General features: G+C 45.4%; 1 protein-coding gene across 3 annotated transcripts; it reads left to right on the top strand.

Annotated features, from left to right (window-relative positions):
• Nucleotides 1-1145: 1145 nt before the first annotated feature.
• xpo1b (exportin 1 (CRM1 homolog, yeast) b) lies at nucleotides 1146-21310 on the top strand. Of its 3 annotated transcripts, none has more exons than XM_056609208.1 (25): nucleotides 1146-1294; nucleotides 2713-2844; nucleotides 3133-3234; nucleotides 6657-6729; nucleotides 8090-8151; nucleotides 8623-8667; nucleotides 9201-9382; nucleotides 10179-10227; nucleotides 10340-10459; nucleotides 10820-10948; nucleotides 11279-11437; nucleotides 11845-12042; nucleotides 12640-12778; nucleotides 13179-13360; nucleotides 13915-14071; nucleotides 14767-14930; nucleotides 15412-15546; nucleotides 15955-16138; nucleotides 16454-16560; nucleotides 17184-17378; nucleotides 17859-18027; nucleotides 18274-18408; nucleotides 18787-18946; nucleotides 19048-19144; nucleotides 19461-21308. In XM_056609208.1, exons 2-25 carry the CDS (start codon nucleotides 2719-2721, stop codon nucleotides 19605-19607), a joined length of 3216 nt encoding a protein of 1071 aa, XP_056465183.1. In that variant the 5' UTR covers nucleotides 1146-1294; nucleotides 2713-2718; the 3' UTR covers nucleotides 19608-21308. The 3 variants fall into 3 exon arrangements, with proteins under 3 accessions (XP_056465183.1, XP_056465182.1, XP_056465185.1); XM_056609207.1 differs by lacking the exon at nucleotides 1146-1294 and adding an exon at nucleotides 1301-1558; XM_056609210.1 differs by lacking the exons at nucleotides 1146-1294; nucleotides 2713-2844; nucleotides 3133-3234; nucleotides 6657-6729 and adding an exon at nucleotides 7520-7559 and having other exon boundaries at nucleotides 19461-21310.
• The last annotated feature ends 387 nt before the right edge of the window (nucleotides 21311-21697 follow it).

Below are 21697 nucleotides of genomic sequence, written 5' to 3'. Positions count from 1 at the left end.
TGAAAAAAAAAGTGACTGCCTCGGTAGTTGACATGTTTGTTATTGTTTAGAGCAAATCTGTGCCTCTAGTTTCTAGAACAAGCAAATACTTTGTAACGCGAATTAAATGTCACTTATCCCTTGCATTGTTATCATCAGTGTAGTCGTATATAAACTCTGTTGCGCAAAAATGATTCTATCTTGTGCCCGAAAATAAATGGATAATGCAAAACCTTACTACTTGATTAATGGATGTTTTCAGCATCGCAGTACATTATATGAATGCAGAGGGGGATATAAAGGTGTCGGGGATATAAACGTGTCGGACACATACGGAACATTTACATTGTTGCTAGGTAAACTACCACACGCCCTCCCTGCATGACTTTTCTAGGTTGTCTTGCGTCTCAAATCCAGTATTTTTCCATCAAGTAGCGTATGAATCACGTGATGTTAGAAAAAAACCGCTGTCATGTTTGCATCCTCTGTTGACATGTTTATAAAGTCGCACAAGTATTTGAAAGGACGCAGAGTCGAGCGTGTGTGCATTTCAGTCACAGCATTTATCAAGTGAAATCGCGACAATTCCCTGTGCACTTTAAAAGGCGTCGCGAGACATTATTCTCCTGGAGGTCGTTTTTCTAACCTCGTGCGTTCATGATCAGCTAGCCACGCCCACTCGTGGCTGGTGGAAAATTACCAGCTTATAGGCAACAGGACAACGGTTCGCGATTGTGTATATAGATCATGTTTTCAATAATGACACCTTACCGAGCAGTTGGAAGCTCTTCCTGATATGTCATTAACTATCCGTAACAAGCCAGAATGATATTATGCATTAAATGAATAGCATTTTGCCTGCCATGTCAGGTCATCACTATGTAGATATTTAAGAAAAATAACGAAAACATGCTGTAAAAGGAAATCTGGTTGGCAAAAAGGTAGAAACAAGGTAATACTGTGACAACTCTTTCCTGACTGTAAACGAGGAGTCCATTCTGCATGGAGTCTGCCCTCTTTTTCTCTCCACGGGCGTAGTGGTGGCGTGGGCGCTTGGGCGAACTGAATTAGACCGACAGCTAAATGGTCCAATGGGATCACGACTAGGAAGTCCCTGGCGTAGACGACACCAATCGCAATGGAGTGTGGGTGTTGCTTCAGTCCAAACTTTGCGCGGCGCCATGGGCTGAAAGCTAAACCGAGATGGAATCTCCCAGTCTGAACCGGTTTCAACCGGTTACGAGTTAGTTGCTTGAGAGAGGAGAGGAGGCGCAGGGACACCATCACCACACCGCCCCGCTGCAACATTATTTAAGTAAATACTTAATTTGTCCGTCAATGATTATTTTATTCAGGATAATGTGTTGGGATAGACATTCTGTGGGATGCCTGGATGCTAGTTGAGGATTTTTCATCCCTGGCTCTTATCCTCCAGACATCACTCACTGCTGGGACTGGACACAGACACCGTTGCAGATAGTGTTTTTTATTTGCAGTGATACACAGTGTTTATATATAAAGTATACTTGTAACTTATTTGGCAAAAGTCGCTCTTTCAGCCAGAGCCTGGGACTTTAGGGTAGGTAACGTGGTTGCAATGTGACGATTCTGTACGTATTTTAGTTACATTGAAAGAGGAAGGCTTCAGAGTGCATTAGCGTGATTAAGGAATAATAATCCAGGTAGTTCTGATGTGCTAAAATATGAATTAACCTAACAGCACCAATGTCATGTGCCAGTGTCTGCTGATTGCTGACCAGCTAGCACTGGCTCAATGCATAGTTAGTTACACTTTCGAAATCGGATGGTCGACTACTGTCCACTAATTGACCAAACAGTGCAGCACCAGTGTGTACCTGTGAATCACGGCTCTGCCGCTGAACGGTGAAACCAGCACTGGCTCTCCAAGAAATCACTTGTTTGAGAGGATGTCAAGTTGATGTTACTGGGCACTTTGCGTCAACTTTCTGCTTACAATCTGACCCAAAGGGCTGTAATCCCAAAGAAAGGGGATATTTAGTAATCGGTTTTGTTACGTAATGTCTAAAGTGTAGGCCGGTGTAGCGTTAAACAACAGTTTAATTGGGGTGGCTTGTAATGTTGGACCTCCTCGTCGTGCCCTCCCGCCCCTCGCTTTGTGAAGGGGGAGTGGTCGCAGCTCTGTCAAGGTTAGAGTGATGGTCCAAGGGAGGACCACCTGTAAACCGCAGCCTCTCACCACCAATGAACTGTCAACCGTTTGCAATTGTGAAACGGTGATCGTATAACGTTATACGTAACGCTGACATGCGTGAATACGGTTTTCGTTATGGGTTTGCAACTAAGGATGTTTATAAGATGTGGGCTTTCCCTTGTGCGGATGTAAACAATGTGACGTATGCGTTTGTTACACACATGTGGTTTGCTTGATACGCCAATTAATTGCTGATCGATTGATCCAATAAATTGTAAATAAATGTAGTTACGAGTTGCGAGATCATTTAGTACAAATATTTACCGCTGTTTGTTTAGGTGGGAGCATAAACTCGCTTTGTTGCTAGATTGTTATGTGTTTAAGCAGGTCAAGACCCTATTACACCTGTTCTTGTTGCCCTTGCCAGGGTAAGGGATTCACTTTAAAGTGGAATCCTAAAATGTACATACGCGATTACAATGCATACATATTGATATTGTATTTAACATGACTTGGAGGTTGAATTGTTTTGATCTCCAATATGAAAACATATTTTTCAGAGCTCTATGCCAGCAATAATGACAATGTTGGCAGACCATGCAGCACAGCAGCTGCTGGACTTTAACCAGAAACTGGACATCAACCTGTTGGATAATGTAGTAAACTGTTTATATCATGGAGTGGGACCACAGGTAGGTAACAAATTGTATTTTTGCTACATTACATAGCATTTTGTATTACATTTTGGATGACATTTAAAATTGTATTGAGGGAATGTTAAGCATTGTTGTACAAATATATCAAGTCCGAAACATGTCACCTACTAAGTGGTACAATAGCATTAAGATAGCATTAACAGTAGTTTGTAAATGCTGTGTTTCTTCTGCACCTGTAAAATGTACCTGTTTACCACCTGGGATATTTGATCCTCAGGACTTTATTCTAAATGCAACACTCTACTGTTATCTATTCCAACGCAGCAAAGAATGGCACAAGAAGTGTTGACACATTTGAAAGAGCACCCGGATGCCTGGACCCGCGTCGACACCATACTGGAATTCTCCCAGAATATGAACACCAAAGTAAGTGTACTGTGGCTCACATGGCACTGGTGCAGGGGGGCAGGCGTAGCCGCTGTTGACATCCCTTCTTTATCACATTTGAAGGAACAACAAGAACACAAATCCAATTCAGATATTTTTGAGGAACGCCCTTTGGGTGCGTTGTGAGTTGTGCAGGTCCCATTTGATATATCGCACACAGTCCATGACTTATCAGCATGGGTGCAGGCGTCACTGGGAACAACACCACTGGTCCTGGCAGTGTCTTGCTTTCCATTCTTTTCGGAGCCTACCCCAGGACACTGGGACACAGTTGGTGACAGTGGACCTGTGGCACTGTCACCTCTTCGACTATAGATATAATTTGCATTCAAATGAGGCCATATAGCCTCTCCACCTTTTGATCAAAAATAAGGATTACACCTTGAACCCTTTTTTAAAAACATGACCCTGTCTGTTAAAAGGTCCTCTTACGACTCAACAGCCTCTGCTCCCCTGCTCTTTTCCCTTGTTAGCTTGTGACCCAGAGGCCCTCCGTGGAGAGCCATGTCGTTGCTGCCCCCACTTTGCACCACTGAAGTGCATCACTTGTATGCACTTCATATCCAGCAAGTCATGCTGGATTTTGTATACCATTAGACCACCTGTTCTTGCTCAAAATTAGGGACTCTCCTTGGCCAATTCTTATCACTTTCTATTATCATGGTCTTGTAGGCATAATTTAACATCATGGACATGACAAAATATTCACAGGGTTTCCGTCTGTGCTCGAAAACCTTGAAATGAACAAAAACATTTTCCAGTCCTGTAAACCAATACAAATTTTTAAATGAAAACCAAATCATGCAAATTGGGTATAAAAACATCCAATAATATCAGCCACATTGAGGGAGAATTGGGAAATCTGTTTTTGCGTGTAAGAATGCATTTGTTACCAGGTAATTGTGCTGGAAAATGAGTTGGTTAATCCAGGGCATTTCCTTTATGACTATAAACAAGGGTCGCATTGCTTGCCCATTCAATGGCTTTTAACACTGCATTCAATACTAACTTCTATCAAAATAGCATATGATTTTTTCCCAATTTGTTACAAGCCAAAGATGAGGGCATTAAACGGAGAAGAGAAAACAGCCTTGAATTGTTATTGAGTTTAAAAGCAAAAAGGTACGAAGCCAAAAATTTAAAAACTTTTGGGATAACAGTTGACGTTTTCATAAGCCATCATTTCAGTCATGATAACATGCCAATGTATTGACTTGAAAGTTGTGACTTTTTTGATATTAATCACAATGTTCCATTATGTTTAAGGCCTGTAATAGGACGAAACGGGGTGTGTCTTCCTGTGCACCTTGACACAGCTAGGCTTTGACGGCAGGCCTCCACAAGGTCTACCCTTTTTTAAATTCCCTTTGACTGAATTCTGTTCATCCGTTTCTGTTGCATCTGTTACACTGGACAGAGGGAAGGCACAGGCTTGCAGTCAGGCGGCTCGGTTGAAGATGATGTCTTTTAAGGACCTAGATTCTCTGATTGGTTTTCAACTGTAGGGATCATGGCTCTGTCACCAACCCTCTTCCTTTTTTGTGTTTCCTCCTTGTTCGTCCTCCTTCATGTCTCCAAAAAGTCTTTAAGAAAGTCCTAAGTGGCAGGACCTTGGCTGTTTTTTCTGCTGATAACGTCATTCTAGTGCTTGTGTTTTTTGAGTGTCTCTTCTGGTTTAGTTAGCTGAAACAAAACAATAATTTCAGGATGGTCTGTGGCACCTGCTATTGTGTGCCCTTATTGCTGTAAACCTGCAATCTGGAGTTAATGCATGCCTGGTGTCACCTCTTTGGTTGTTTTGGTCTTGCAAATAGGATTATTTACTTTTTTACTGCTACAGTGTTATTGTCTTATAAGGTCATATATATATATATATATATATATATATATATGTGTGTGTGTGTGTGTGTGTGTGTGTATATATATATATATATATATATATATATATATAGAATCAAGTAATCATTGGATGGGATGTAGGTGTATTGGTGTTATCTGCTGTTCATCAATGACCCAATTGATTTACCTAATTCATCAAACAAGATGTTTTACAATGTGGATTGTAAAACAATCACATCAATTATTTACCATCTCCACGTGCAGAAATCACCCGACAAGCCGGGCATAAAACGGCCATGTCTTGAAAGACATTTTCAACATATCACATTAGTTCCTGTTGTGGATTATGATGTTGAATGTATCCCTCGCTCTTTCCTCCCGAACCTCTCTCCCCAGCCTCAACCTCTTCTAATGCATGCCACTTGTTGTTTCCAAAACATCGCACTCCTGAACCGATGATGATCCCTACAGTTGAAACTGTCAATCGTAACCATAGACCTTTTGATAGCATAAGTGGCTCCAAACAAAATAAGGAATTTAACCAAGCAAAGTTGTGCGGTTGTTCTCAGCGTGCCGAGGAGTTAACATAGGGCTCAACCTGTGGTGGGTCTTGCTGTTCCCTATGAGACACACCAGTTAAAGGGTACAACAGGACTTTCTCATTTAGTGTCACCGTGTGTTATGGCTGAATCGGTGTGAATAATAAATATGTGACGTTTATTCCCTGATGCTTTGTGAATTGGCACTGGGTTTAGAACCTTTTTAATACTACGTATGTATATATATTTGTAAATAAATATACACCAGCAGGTCATAGCAGTGCCTCCTGGACCTCTGTTCTCCGTTGCTTTCTGGTGTGACACTCGGAGAAACAGCAGGACTTCTGCAGCGTTCAAACCTAATGCCTGTTGAGACCGAAGAGACAAGGCTGATCTTAGTCTATATTTTTCATATCGCCGACATCCCCAATGAATAAACCCTAAATCACACGGCAGTTTAAGGAATGTCAGACAGACGCATGTTTGCCATTGCTTTGGTCGGCAGAAGCCATCCTTCATAAGTTTTCCTGAAGCGTCTGTGTTGTGCGGTGGCACGGTGGATTTCCTGTGTACATTGTACGGCACATGGGCAGTGAGTTTGTTGACATCCTGTGTCACGTTTTGGATGAACACAGCTGTTTTAGGGTCACTTGTTTGATAGTCAAATGAATGGGCTGGATTGAGTCTGCAGGCCAAAGCACCTGGGGGTTTGAGCTACACATTTATTCATGATAGATGTCCACCGCAGAGAAGGTAAGCGTCTGGGTGCCACTCACTAGACCACAACTTGTTTTTTGAGCGTTTCTTTGGGGATGTTCGCAATAGGAAAAAAATATAATTAAAGCAGTCTTACTCTTTTAAAGAGAGGAGGAGGGAAGCAAAATGTTTTCTTACGCTACTATGTGCATGAAAGATGTCCCTTATAGCCCACTTGTCAGGGGTTCTTGCATTCAACATGTACACTGCTTGTTTATTGACCTCTGTCGTAACAGCCGTAGCCCTAACGCCGCCTTCTCCTTTCAGTACTATGCTCTTCAAATTCTGGAAACGGTTATCAAAACAAGGTGGAAAATTCTGCCCAGGAATCAATGTGAAGGTAAGTTCAATTTGGTCTCAGAGTTATTTACTGCTGGTGCCTCGTTTTCTCGAAATCCACCCTCCCAGAATTCAAGACGTGGTGCCCTCATCTGTGACCGTGGTGACTTGTGGTTACCAAGTCGAGCAGTTTCCACCATTTGAGAATGCAGTTTTTGCTGTTTTTTTTGTTGCTGGCTCTGACTGACAATTAGAAAATGACTTCAGTGAGAGGGTGAACCAGTAAAGCAAGCTAAGGCGGTCTAGATTTTAATTGTGATGTCATGCCGAAGAAATCACTGCTATTATAGGCTTTCGAGTGTGTTGGATTAATTGAAAACATTAACATGAATTATCTTAACATTCACACAGTAACTGATCATGAGATTGACCATTTAGTCATTTAGACATTCTTTGCTTATACAAATGAGGAAATGACAACGCAAAACCATTGTGCAAAGAAGCTCTTTTCATAAAGGGAAATTGCCCCTTGCACAACAAAAAACAAAACGATGAATGCATACACCATGATGGTGTAAAATGTGACCTTGTTTTTATTTTTATTGTGATATTGCTGTTGGTTATTACAGCATTGATTTTCAACTTTGTTGCCACCTGCTGTTCAAAACAATCAGTGCAGAGGGACCCTTAAGAATGTGGGGCAGTTTAGTTGATAATCTTACGCTTTAATCTAAATCTATAATCGTTCTACCCCCATATTTCTAGTTCTTTAATTTCCGTAATAATTCTGCTAAACCTCTACTTTCCTCATTGACCCAAGACTTCCCCACTTCTGACCGTAGATGCCTGACTTTTGTTCAAGTGGCAAACCCAGTGCAGGGTGACCGGCAAGTATGTCTTTCCCCCCTTTGTGTCAAAGAGAATTGCTTCCGGCTCCGCCCATCACACCCTTCCACATAACACTCACAAATGTCACTTCTGCAGACAGCATCTCAAGCAGAGAAAAGACAAGGTGGTGATAGGTGGAGGTACCTGCTCCTAATAAGCCCACATTCAGGAGAATGGCATGCCAACTTCCACTGAATGGCCCTGCAATTTTATTTGGTTTTGCCCACCATGGCAGAAACTCTAGCGGCGGTTGCACACTACATCCATGCCTATCCCTACTGGGTTTTCGGCACCTGGAGACTGGAGTTAATGCCATTGAGCAGAGCACCTCTTCTAAACCAGTGGAAAGTACTGGGCTAGGATGGGTTAGTTTCAGCTGAGCTACCAGCCATTAGCCTTTGGTAGGACCACTAAGATAGGAAGGCTCCACGCCACCGGGTCATGTCAGTGGTACCATAAGGGGGGTGTATTTGTACCCTCACCCAGACCACTCAACGGCGGCTCTCTTGTGGTACTTTTCTGTTTCCATGCAGGTATTAAAAAGTACGTTGTGGGTCTCATTATCAAGACCTCGTCGGACGCGACTAATGTAGAGGTGAGTCAAGGAGTTCAAAGAGCCTTCCGGTAGTAGTCACTGGTCGAACATGAATCTCTTTTTTTTTTATACTTGTGGTCCACGGGCTGCAAAGATAAATAAATTAATCGATAAATTGATGGACAGAAACTTTACCAAATCTTAATTTGATAATATATGTTGGTAGTACAAATAAAAGACATTTGCCTAATGCTGCAGAAATTCTAGATTATTATAATTACGGTACTTTACATATTTTGGCTGGCCGTCAGATAATCGACCAGGAAAATAATAGTTAGTTGCAGCCCCTCTGTATGTGCTTAACTGTTTTGGATTATGCATTATTGTTGATCAGGAATTTTGTCAGAATGATTATGGTTATGTTTGCGTGCTATTTTCCAGCGCTTTTGATTAGTCTGGTGGAGAAAAACAGTTGAGACAGCCGATTAATGTTTCTGGACATTTCTAACTAATGTTATCTTTCTTTTCCAGAAGGAAAAAGTGTATATCGGGAAGTTGAATATGATCCTCGTTCAGGTGAGGCACGGTTGTTCTTTGAGTGATCTTAAGGCTGTATTAATATTTTAAAATATCTCTGCTTTCTTATAATAGGATTTAGAGAATTGCTACTGGCTCTCAAAGAACAAGAACAAGTCATCTTGTTCTTTGTCTGGTCAGGTAGCTCCCAATTACTGTGCTCCAAATTGTTTAGAAAGAGGACTTTGCTATAAAGACAGATGGGCAGACTTGACTGCAAATTCTATCCACACAAATTTAATTTTGTTCACTTGAATGAATTCAATTGTGTGTGTGTGTGTGTGTGTGTGTGTGTGTGTGTGTGTGTGTGTGTGTGTGTGTGTGTGACTCTGCAATAATGCTAATAAGAAAAAGCTAACTTTGCACCCCCTGGCACATTCCAGATTACACTCACCTACTCAGCGGTGCTAGCCAGTGTCTGTAGCACATTTGTGTGTGTAGACTTGCAGTGCATTTCCATTGTTAAACAAATGTCAACGATTGAATCTGGGGCAGCGCTCGAGGCGTAAACCTTACGTCACTGCTCCTGGTAGATCTTGAAGCAGGAGTGGCCCAAGCACTGGCCCACCTTCATCAGTGACATCGTGGGCGCGAGTCGCACAAGCGAGAGCCTGTGTCAGAACAACATGATCATCCTCAAGCTGCTCAGCGAGGAGGTGTTTGACTTCTCCAGCGGACAGATGACCCAGGTCAAGGCAAAGCACCTCAAGGACAGGTCAGTAAACTGAAACCCACCGGACACAGACCCGCCTGACCTATGATCGCTCAGAGCCACACCCCTGTGTACTGTCACCCACCGGCCACAGACCACCCTGACCTATGACCTCTGAGCCACACCCCCGTGTACTGAAACCCACCGGCCACAGACCACCCTGACCTATGACCTCTGAGCCACACCCCCATCTTGCGGGTCTGTGGAAGTTCATCTGGGCGGCAGTAGCCCCGGAGGTGGAGCGGGTTGGCTGGTAACAGCAAGGTTGCTAGTTCAAACCTCCTAGCTGAGTGTCGAGGTGTCCCTGAGCGAGGCACCTGACCTGACCCTAACTGCCCCCCACGAGCTGGCTGATGCCTTTGCATGGCTGACTCCGCCGTCGGTGTGTGAATGTTTGTATGAATGGGTGATTGTGAGGCAATATTGTAAAGTGCTTTGGGTGGCCACTGGTTACAGAATAAGCGCTATATAAATGCAGTCCATTTACCGTTTACCATCTGTTCAGGCGGGATTCGTACGTAAATTAAAACTTATTATCTAGCGTGTCTTGGGGACCATCAAACATACAAAATGCCTCGCTGTGTAAGGATCTGCTTTCTAGACATTAAAAATCATTACTGGCCTACTGAAGAACATGGGCATGATGTTCATCTCACATACACTGTGAACTGATCCTCTCAAGCCCTGCATAAAATTGGCCTTCTCTGTCGGTCATAGAACAATAACTCCTTTCATCTTCCCCTTTTATTCTTATGGAAATTGATTTCTGACCTGTTTGTTATTGTTGGGTTTCTTTCAGCATGTGCAACGAATTCTCCCAGATTTTCCAGCTTTGCCAGTTTGTCATGGTATGTAGATGCACCTCTCCCATGGCGCTCGTTATTTTGTGTGGAATTGTCCTCCCTTTCATATTTCTGCATATTTGGATTTCAACTCCTTGTGCTGCTCTCCCCCTCCCAGGAGAATTCCCAGAATGCACCCTTGGTGCACGCAACCCTGGAGACCTTGCTACGGTTCCTCAACTGGATTCCACTGGGTTACATCTTTGAAACTAAACTCATTAGCACACTGGTGTATAAGGTAGGCCCATATCAAATGTGTTTATTTTTTAATTATTGTTAAAAAAAATAAACTGGAAAATGAAGTGAATACATTTGTTTATTCCCTGTGCATTTTAAATAAATAAATAAAGACACAGTTTCAGACGGGATTCCTCATGAGATTTTCCTGGGGAATGAGCTTCTGGCTGTTTTCTGACCGGTAGCTTGACAGGCAGATATATTATAACATCCGGATGCCAGGCAGAGCTAACCTGGCCGGCTAGTGAAGTGATAATACCACTTTGTATTCTCACTTCATTTAAATAACGATCCCGACGGCAAGAATCAACTGACGAACACAGAACGGTTGTGTTAATGCGTGGCCCTTGCCTCCCGTCAGTTCCTGAACGTGCCCATGTTCCGCAACGTGACGCTGAAGTGCCTGACGGAGATCGCAGGCGTGAGCGTCAGCCAGTACGAAGAGCAGTTCGTCACCCTCTTCACGCTGACCATGTGTCAGCTCAAACAGGTAAGACCTATACAGTGTCTCATCCCTTTAATGGCCTCTTCCCGGGACACTAGGAGAGTATCAGAGCAAGCGGGGCAGGATAGTGTCCTGGTGGCATCGGTGCTCGTCTTCCATTCGAAACGTTACACTGTTCGATCCCAAATGTCAACAGCCTTCTTGTAGAGCCATATTCGCTAACTCCTTGCTCCTCAATGCCTGCATCTCAATTCAATACAAGACACTATGGTTCGATGGTATTTAGGAGGTCCCAAATGACTTGAAGGTGATCCGGAAGATCCCAAACGACGAGGAGCCAGTGTTGACCGTCGGTCTGTTTCCTTCTCCGTTCAGATGCTGCCCCTGAACACCAACATTCGGCTGGCCTACGCCAACGGGAAGGACGACGAGCAGAACTTCATCCAGAACCTCAGCCTGTTCCTCTGCACCTTCCTGAAGGAGCACGGCCAGCTGGTGGAGAAGAGGCTGAACCTGCGGGAGACGCTGATGGAGGTGAGGCCGCGCCGCTGCCTCTAAATAGTCCCTTTACCCCCGCCTGTTGTCAAGGACGGCTAGACGATCTCCGAGCTGTTGTCCACTAACTGCAACATTAACATATTAAGGGGGAAAACTGTCGAATGGGTTTGATAAATATGCAGTCTTCCCAGCACTTATCGGGGTACATTGTTAAGCATGATTCATTGCCGTTGTTATTTTTTAAGTGGCTGGTTATATCTCATCTTGGTCTCCCCCAGGGGGGCTGTAGTCTCTTGTATTTATTATTTATTTATTACTTTGTTTGTTAAGTGATTTGCTCTGGTAATGGCATCCTCATTGGAGGTCTTGATGGCGGGCTCTATTTTTTAGATTTAGCACTATTTGAATCACTATTTGCATTACTTGCCACCCTCTCATCGCAGGCCCTGCACTACATGCTGCTGGTGTCTGAGGTAGAGGAGACGGAGATCTTCAAGATCTGCCTGGAGTACTGGAACCACCTGGCGGCAGAGCTGTACCGCGAGAGCCCCTTCTCCACCTCCACCTCGCCCCTGCTCTCCGGCAACCAGCACTTTGACGTGCCGCCCCGCAGACAGCTCTACCTGCCCGTGCTCTCCAAGGTAGCGGGGGTTCAGTGTGATGGGGCAGGTGTGGGATGGGGTGTGTGTGATAGGAAGGTTGGGGCGGGTGCATGTGCGTGGGATATCAGATCGTCTACTATATCAAACAGAGACGCTTTAAGTAATTTGTAAAGGATTGTTAAACACTCCATGCTGTGTACTTTTGCCCTTTACTTTTTTGGTCCTTTCCGCTTCCTTATCAGGAAGGCTCAGGAAGTGGTCCCACTCAGGAGGGCTGGCAGGCAAGCCGCTGCCCATACTGAGGTGATGATTACAGACAGTCTCGTACGGCCGAGCGTGTTATGACAAATGACTCCATCAGCGCCTGGAGGCGTGGTCGCTCCCAGAGCCAGCCCTTCCCAACAGATTTTTATTTAAAAAAAAAATGTATATGATTTTTAACGGTTGCTCCAGTAACTTAACGTATGATAAGTCACGTGGTGACATATTGCAAATGGAAAAGGAAGAGGGGGAGACTAAATTGCGGTGGACACGCCCTTACCGAGAAGGTTCAACACCCATTGTCCCCAGTGAGGGGACAGCAGGCTGTGTGTGTGTGTAGGGGGGCCTGACCAGGTGCTCTGCCCCCTGCTCCAGGTGCGCCTGCTGATGGTGAGCCGCATGGCCAAGCCGGAGGAGGTGCTGGTGGTGGAGAACGACCAGGGCGAGGTGGTGCGGGAGTTCATGAAGGACACGGACTCCATCAACCTCTACAAGAACATGAGGGAGACGCTGGGTACGGCCGCGCCTTCCCTCACCACTCGCTCTCTTCCTTGGCTTTTTCCTTTTTAAAGACTACATGAGGGAATAATCCAAGACATTTGGGAGTCGCAGCACAAAGTACAAGACGGTAGTGGATTCAGAAGTAAAAGTTTAAAAAAAAGCATACTATCAAAAATGATGGAAACAAACCCTTACCCTATAATATGTCTCCATAGAATGACTGCTCTAATGGTTATAAACAGTCTCCTTTATACCCCGTGCTCAAGTATAGTCTGCAGAACCACTTCATTCCCGCTGGCATGCCACACCTGTAATCTACCAAAGCATAAATCGTTTACGCGGGCTTAATCTCAATGGGGGGGCGGTACTAATCTTCCTTTACTTAACCCACTCACCCGTCCATGACCCCGCAGTGTACCTGACCCATCTGGACTACGCCGACACGGAGCGCATCATGACTGAGAAGCTCCACAACCAGGTGAACGGCACCGAGTGGTCCTGGAAGAACCTGAATACGCTGTGCTGGGCAATCGGCTCCATCAGCGGCGCCATGCACGAGGAGGACGAGAAGAGGTTCCTGGTCACCGTCATCAAGGTGCGTACGCCACCGTTGTAGCCAAACCACTAGACTGTGGGCCAGGGTTTGTTCCATAACACCGTTCCTGGGGTTCTGAACCCTTTTCAGCCTGAGGCCCACTTCCCTGTTCCTAGAACGTGTTCGAGACCCACAGCCGACCGAACTCTCAGTATTTCAGAACCCAGCTGTAACTAAGGAGTGATTCCAGGATTATTAATGACATGCCCACATGAGAATTACACTGTGCACAGCCAGTATTCTTTCAGCATGGATTCATTGTGAAAAGCTCATGCTTTTTAATTGCCCCTGCACGAGGAATATTCAGTTTGTCTCTGCATGGGGCCCTTGCCTTCGGCAGACTTACCAGGAAAACAACCACATTTCCCTAATTTGACTAATAGATGTGACACATAAATAACACACACCACAAAGTTCAGCAGAGTGCAGACGGTTCTCGGGTCAAACGGGGGAGTCTCTCTCACTGGGTCGATATGAGACGATATTCTGTTGCACCAGCGATAACACTCAAGCGGCGGGGTGTGATATGTTCGTGACGCACTCTCTGCCTCCAGGATCTGCTGGGTCTTTGTGAGCAGAAGAGGGGCAAGGACAACAAGGCCATCATAGCCTCCAACATCATGTACATCGTGGGCCAGTACCCCCGCTTCCTCCGGGCCCACTGGAAGTTCCTGAAGACGGTGGTGAACAAGCTCTTTGAGTTCATGCATGGTGAGTGCAGCTGGACAGCACCGGGGGCTAGCACGGATAGCACTAACACTAGATAGGACACTGTGTGGACCTATAAGCTACCGTGTTCCAGAGAGGTTAATAAAGCATTGACAAACTGATGGGGTTTATGGATTAGGCCTACTATACTCTTAACTTACATCCTCACTCCTGCTACTGAGGCCTAAAAAAAAAAAAGTTTGGTTCCTGTTGGTTGTCAGTTGAGGTCATGCGTAAGTAGGGAATTTATTTTAGTTTTTTATTTTAGTTTTTCCAGCGGCAGTGAATGATAGGTAGGTTGTTTTCATTTAGAAACGAGAAAATTCGCTCAACCTTGTATAGAATGAAGAGGTGCTGTACCAAAACGTAATTATAGTTTGCATTAAAAAAATATATATGTATTTTTTTTTAAAGCTCATAACATAATTTGGGTCGCACATAAATTGACAGGGTCGGTCGGAAACCGGAACCAAACAATTTTTTATTTTAGGCCTGATTGTGAAAGGGGCATCAGATGAACATATGCTGTCTCCACTTCCTAATTTGGAGTTTTTGGTCATCGTTTGCCTTAGCAACTTCATGGAAGTCACCTCATGCATTTGTATGTGTGCGTGTGTGTGCTGATTCAGTGTGCTCAGCAATACCTCACCCGTCTCTCTCGCTCTCTCTCTCTCTCTCTCTCTCTCTCTCTCCGCCAGAGACCCATGACGGTGTGCAGGACATGGCGTGCGACACTTTCATCAAGATCGCCCAGAAGTGCCGGCGCCATTTTGTCCAGGTGCAGGTGGGAGAGGTGATGCCCTTCATCGACGAGATCCTCAGCAACATCAATACCATCATCTGTGACCTGCAGCCGCAGCAGGTACTACACACACTGCTGCTGAGGTGTGTGGGAGGTGCACTGGGTTGATTTGTCCGTGCGCAGGAATCCAAATATATACATGGATATATAAAACATATTTGCAGTGGTGCTAGTATTCCATCAGTGGCGCTGTTCCACTGATGCATGTAGGGGAAACGCTAAAACATGTTTAAGTTCAACCTGGAAACTAATCTTCATGTCCCCAAATGTCCTTTTTCATAGTATTGTAACACAATCCAACAAATTTAGATTATTTGAATAAGATACGTGATCTGTTTTGTATCATTGAAACATCTGTGGTAATCAGATGCGTAGTATGTTTTCCTATCGATGTGTTTCCGTCATAGAACCCAGATCAAGAGGGTACATCTTTTTTAGCTTCCAGCCACCTCACTAAAGCAGTCTAGTGTGTCTCTTTAAAGATGTCCAGACAGCCTGTGACTCTTCCTTCACCTAATGCATGCATTTCTTGTGTCCCCAGGTTCACACCTTTTACGAGGCTGTGGGCTATATGATTGGGGCCCAGACGGACCAGGCGGTCCAGGAGCACCTGATAGAGAAGTACATGATGCTGCCCAACCAGGTGTGGGACAGCATCATCCAGCAGGCCACTAAGGTACCTCCAGCACGCCCGTTGATCCTCAAACCACACTGCGGTCGGATTTGTTCTTTGTGATGTTACATTTGATTAACAATCATTTTTGGAGTAGTCTCATCTGTTAATTATAATTTTTATTTTTTTTATTTGAGGGGGTGTGTCTGCTGTGTTTAGTTAATTAGGTGGTTCTCAAAGTTCTTGCCACCCACCCCCTTTATCATAATATTACTAAAATTTAATTAATGAACTTCTCAATCAGCATAGTGATGCATTTCAAATACAGCAGGCGCTTATTTACAGAACAGCATTTCCCCAGACAAATAATTTCCTCAATGTATTGCACATGAGCTCTTAAAAGACAGTCCCTCACCTCGTCACCATGCAGAGCTGTGCTCACCTGCCCCCCCCCCCCCCCCTCCTCTGCAGAACGTGGACATCCTGAAGGACCCAGAGACGGTGAAGCAGCTGGGCAGCATCCTGAAGACCAACGTGCGCGCCTGCAAGGCGGTGGGCCACCCCTTCGTCATCCAGCTGGGCCGCATCTACCTGGACATGCTCAACGTCTACAAGTGCCTCAGCGAGAACATCTCTGCGGCCATCCAGACCAACGGTGGGTGGGGGCCCGTGGGTGGGGGCCCGTGGGGGGGGGCCCGTGTGGCGCTCGGGTTCAGGGTTGGTTTGGTTAAAGGGAACCTGTATTTGGACATGGTATAATTATTGGAATGTTTTTGTGTGTGCGTGTGTGTTCAGGATTCATCTTTGAGTTGAGCGGGGAAACCTTTAATGGTCTTTCTGACTATTTATTTGATTCAATGTTTTCCTATTTACCGATGCATTTCAACAGTGTTTCCGCTCTGCTTTTGAGGCTGTAAAGTCTTTTTTGAAGAATGTGACCAGAGTCGGTGCTCATCAATGTCCCTTGCAGGTGAGATGGTAACCAAGCAACCCTTGATCCGGAGCATGCGGACGGTGAAACGAGAGACGCTCAAACTGATTTCAGGCTGGGTCAGCCGATCCAACGATCCACAGATGGTGAGCAACAGCAGTGCAGCTCTGTGCTTGAGTACACTTGACCTCGACAATGACCAACCTCTAGAATCATCTGAATCCGCTGATGGCAATAAGAAGTATACTTAAAGTAATAAGAATGCACTTTTAGTTATCCTGAATCTCTTTTTCGTTTCACTTCATGATTTAGACACTTTATTTTGCCTGAGCTGTTGTCAGAGGCTGGGCCAGGTCAGGAAGTGAATTGTTAGAATTGTACCCCCTTGCTTCTACCTACATTTATTTATTTTTTAAACAGGAATCATTTTTTAAACATTAAACAACAGCGAGAGCCCAGAGGCTAAAAGACACTTCAAAGGCAGAATCCAATCCCTCACTATGGGAATCGCCATGCTGTTAGTCCCATGGAATCCATCATCATATCTGTGCTTCCAGTCCTGCCAACAAGACATCGGTCGGCTCAGAGAGAGAACATGCAGCGCCGAGCCCCACCTGACACCAGTCATTAGTTTCCGCAGAAAATCAAATCTCAGAATTATTATGTCCTTGAGTGGGCAGGGACTCGACAGTGTCGACCGGTGAAGGCTCAGAGGTACCCCGTGCCAGGTGGCGCCCGTCCCTGACCACATCCGCCCCCTCCCCACCAGGTGGGGGAGAACTTTGTGCCGCCGCTGCTGGACGCCGTGCTCATCGACTACCAGCGCAACGTGCCGGCGGCCCGGGAGCCCGAGGTCCTGAGCACCATGGCGACCATCGTCAACAAGCTGGGTGGACACATCACGGGCGAGATCCCCCAGATCTTCGACGCCGTCTTCGAGTGCACGCTCAACATGATCAACAAGGTGGGGCCTCAGGAGCACACTGAGCACAGGGCTGGTTTACGTCCGGACGCAGTGTTGACCGCCACCTGACGCGTTAAGGTCTGAGACTTACAGTCGGGGGTGTTAGTTGGTTTCTTTGCGTTACGGAGAGTTGTCACATACTTTCCGACGTCATGTGCAACCATGACTAGTGTGGGCGCTCTTGATGGCCATATATGGAGGGGTGTAGCCTGTAGGTCGTTTAGGTTCCAGTGTTACATGATCTGTGTTGAAGGGTTGCGTCACAAGAAGACACTGTAGCTAAAAAAAGCTCATTCACTCCACGCACCCTGGAGGAAAATAGATGGATGGATGGCAAGATTGTGTTTGTTAAAGCTAACAATATATCAAAAACTAAATAATTACAATGAATTATAGCTAGGGATAGAGGACACTAATACCAGTTCAGATGAATACCAGTACACACTAATGGTTGTTTTACCGTTTCCTTGATTGCGATAGAATTTCGAGGAGTTCCCGGAGCACAGGACCCATTTCTTCTACCTTCTCCAAGCCGTCAACTCCCACTGCTTCCCTGCATTCCTGGCCATCCCGCCGGCCCAGTTCAAGCTGGTGCTGGACTCCATCATCTGGGCCTTCAAGCACACCATGAGAAACGTGGCTGACACTGGTAGGGCTCGGTCACACAGGACCCAACACTGAGATCAACCTGAGAACATGGTGCATTACAGATGAATCATGTGTATGTTCTGAGTCACGAAACCCATTGTGTACAAATCTAGACCCATAGTGCAATAGAATTCAGTGTACGGTACGACCCTGGACCCATGACTCCACACGTCATCACTCGTATTGGCAGGGGGTCATCCAGTGACGGTGTGTGTGTGGTCCTGGCCCTCCCTCCCTCCCTCCCCAGGCCTGCAGATCCTCTACACCCTCCTCCAGAACGTGGCCCAGGAGGAGGCGGCGGCGCAGAGCTTCTACCAGACGTACTTCTGTGACATCCTGCAGCACATCTTCTCCGTGGTCACCGACACGTCGCACACGGCCGGTGAGCCCCACTCCCCCCTCCAGTCTGGTTGCCTGGATGGGAACGTTGGGATCATGTCAGAACCATTCATTTTATAACACTAGCCATAGAGCAGTGTTCCCCCCTCTGAAACGTCCTTTCTGGGGTTAATGACGATGTTATTCATGTGGGGGGAATAAGGTTACCTAGAGAGACGGCTATTATTGAATACTTTGCACACAGAAATGTACATTTGTCGTTGAACCCTTGCTGTAGGCCTCTATATCATAATAACGTGTGTGTGTGTGTGTGTGTGTGTGTGTGTGTGTGTGTGTGTGTGTGTGTGTGTGTGTGTGTGTGTGTGTGTGTGTGTGTGTGTGTGTGTGTGTGTGTGTGTGTGTGTGTGTGTGCGCGCTGCAGGCCTGACGATGCATGCGTCCATCCTGGCCTACCTGTTCAACCTGGTGGAGGAGGGCAAGATCAGTACGGCCCTCAACCCCGCGGCCCCCACCAGCAACCAGGTCTTCATCCAGGAGTACGTCGCCAACCTGCTGAAGACCGCCTTCCCTCACCTACAGGAGTACGTACACACACGCACGCACGCACGTACACACACACAATGAAGCTGTCTTTTGAGGGAATAGCAAGTATGCTCACCAGGTTGTGTGTTGTCTCGACCAGTGCCCAGGTGAAGGTGTTTGTGACGGGGCTGTTCAGCTTGAACCAGGACATACCTGCTTTCAAGGAGCACCTAAGAGACTTCCTAGTCCAGATCAAGGTGAGGCCAGCCTCTGCTTTCGAGCTCTGCTTTGTGTCCTTAAGTCGACATCGGGGCTATTGCACCGTGCCCACTGCGTGCCCAGTGTTTTGTTCACCTCCGGACGGCCGGGGCTATTTTTAACAACGAGGTTTATCATTAGCACGGCAGTGCCACTCGGCTCTTGTTTCTATAAATAACATTTTCCTACGGGTCCACGGGCTGCCCCTTTTAAACAAAGCTGGAGACCATAACATGGGGATGGAAGCGGCAGTGAGGACCGTTGGGATAGGTAACCCCCCCCCCCCCCCTCTCTCTCTCTCTCTCTACCCCCCAGGAGTTTGCGGGCGAGGACACCACAGACCTGTTCCTGGAGGAGCGGGAGGCGTCGCTGCGCCAGTCCCAGGAGGAGAAGCACAAGATCCAGCTGTCTGTGCCAGGCATCCTCAACCCCCACGAGATCCCCGAGGAGATGTGTGACTGAGCCCCCCCCCCCCCTCCGCCCCTCGTTCCCTTGACAAACTGTACAGCCCTCCCCCCATTCCTCTGCAAACAAAACGTGCAAACGTAGGAGAGAAACAAGAAGCTAACCGCATTAAGTGACACCACAGCAGAACCCAAAAGGGGCGTTCCCCCCACCCCCCCCCCCATGTGCCGGCAGAGCGGGGCATCCCATTGGATGTTTATCGACCAAAACAATGCCAACAATATGTAAATGATAACCATGTCACCCTGTGGCTCTTTTGCATCATAGGCATTTTGTATGGTGACTTGGTGTAATATCTTTACAAAACGGTTATTTCAACTGAAGTTTGTTTGATCTGTGACACATCCCAAGAACTTGCATGAGGTTGCGACAGTTTGAAAAAGTGAACATGTTCTTTTTTTTGTCTTTTCTTCCTTTCTCCTCCTTTTCTTGTTTTTTTTATATTTTCAGTTCCCTGTCGTCCACATAATTGTTTATAATATATATTTATATACGCACAGTTTAAGCAGACGGTGTGTGTGTGTGTGTGTGTGTGTGTGTGTGTGTGTGTGTGTGTGTGTGTGTGTGTGTGTGTGTGGCGAAGCGAAGCATGTGTGAAGAGGCATCAGAATGGAGGCTTCCAGAGGAGTGGCAATGGACACATGTTTGGTGCCCCCACTGCACCAATGATGTGAATCTGGATGCGTTTTGAATGGAGGCTTGAAGAGAAGCTGCTCTTCTCACGGAGCGTGGAGTTGTATGTTGGCCTTGAATTAACAAACAAAAAGGAGGGGGAAAATAGGATGTTTGGCCGCGGCCAGACAGGAATCTGTTTTTTCTTTTTAAGGGAAAACAAAGTCGATAATGTGCATATCCTCCCAACTGTACCGCATTATGAATACCGTGGGAACAGAAAATGGATGATTATTTCTTCCTTATTCTATTTTTTTTTTTTTTTGGTGTGTGTGTGCGTGTGTGCTGTCGCCTGGTCGACATCAGAGTTTTGTTTTCCTCTAAGAGGACTGTTGCTCGTTTATGAGCCTTCATTAATGGCATGTTTTAAGGAAGCAGTGGATATATTTATGGGTTCTTGGTTTGGTTGCATCTTTATAACTCCTGTTTCACTCTGACAGCTTTTCAAGGATTTTGAATTCTACTAATTTACGTTGTTTACCATAATCCTGTAGTGCTTCAATTCACTACCTTTAGAAACCAATACAACCTTGGTTTACTTATTTTATATATTTTTTTCCTTTGTCATTTGTAACTGTTTTAAGATCAATCCAAATAAACAAAAGGCTTTTTTCCAGAGAGCAAAAGTAATTGCCAATTAGCTTAATTAGGGAAAGAATGTATAAATCCAAATAATTACCTAATATCTAATGGAAAATATCCCTTCTCAAGTGATGGATTTGTTGTGAACTTTTTGAACTGATTAAAGATGAGAATTTTATAAGCACCTGTTTCTTTATTTTACCAACAAAAAAAACATAAATTTAACAATCTAGCGTTATTGTGTTCCATATCACTCTCCGTGTTCCTAGTCTGTGCTTGGGCTGTGATGGATGGCTTTACATTAAAATAACTGCCCAAGGACTGATTGGATTGTTAGGGGAGAAAAGATGATGGTTATTTAGGTTTACATTTGGTACTGCTGGTTGTTTGTACTTTGTGATTGTTACCTTGATCACAGAATTCATAGTTTAGCCATTATTTGAACCACTAAACCCCTGTGTCTGTGTGTGTGTGTGTGTGCGTGTATATATATATATATATATATATATATATATATATATATATATATATATAAATGAGTGCAGCAAAATTGCTGGACCAGGGAGTCAATTCACAAAATAAATCAGAAACACTTAAGAATAACAATGAAGTTAAAGGGGACTTATTATACCACCAGGTGTGAGTGTTATTAGCCTTACAAGCCGTTTCGAAAATCTGCCTAATATGACATCACTAGTGGGTGTGTCCACCTAGATCTGTGCTGGATAGATCTATCTACCAGCCTACCCAGTGGACTGAAGTAAACATTGCTCATCTATCCAGCACAGATCTAGGTGGACACACCCACTAGTGATGTCATATTAGGCAGATTT

The sequence above is a fragment of the Gadus chalcogrammus genome, chromosome 15 (assembly GCF_026213295.1).
Source record: "Gadus chalcogrammus isolate NIFS_2021 chromosome 15, NIFS_Gcha_1.0, whole genome shotgun sequence".
Classification (NCBI taxonomy): Eukaryota; Metazoa; Chordata; class Actinopteri; order Gadiformes; family Gadidae; genus Gadus; species Gadus chalcogrammus.
The sequence above is the reverse complement of the archived record's forward strand: the minus strand, read 5'-3'. Positions and strand labels throughout refer to the sequence as shown.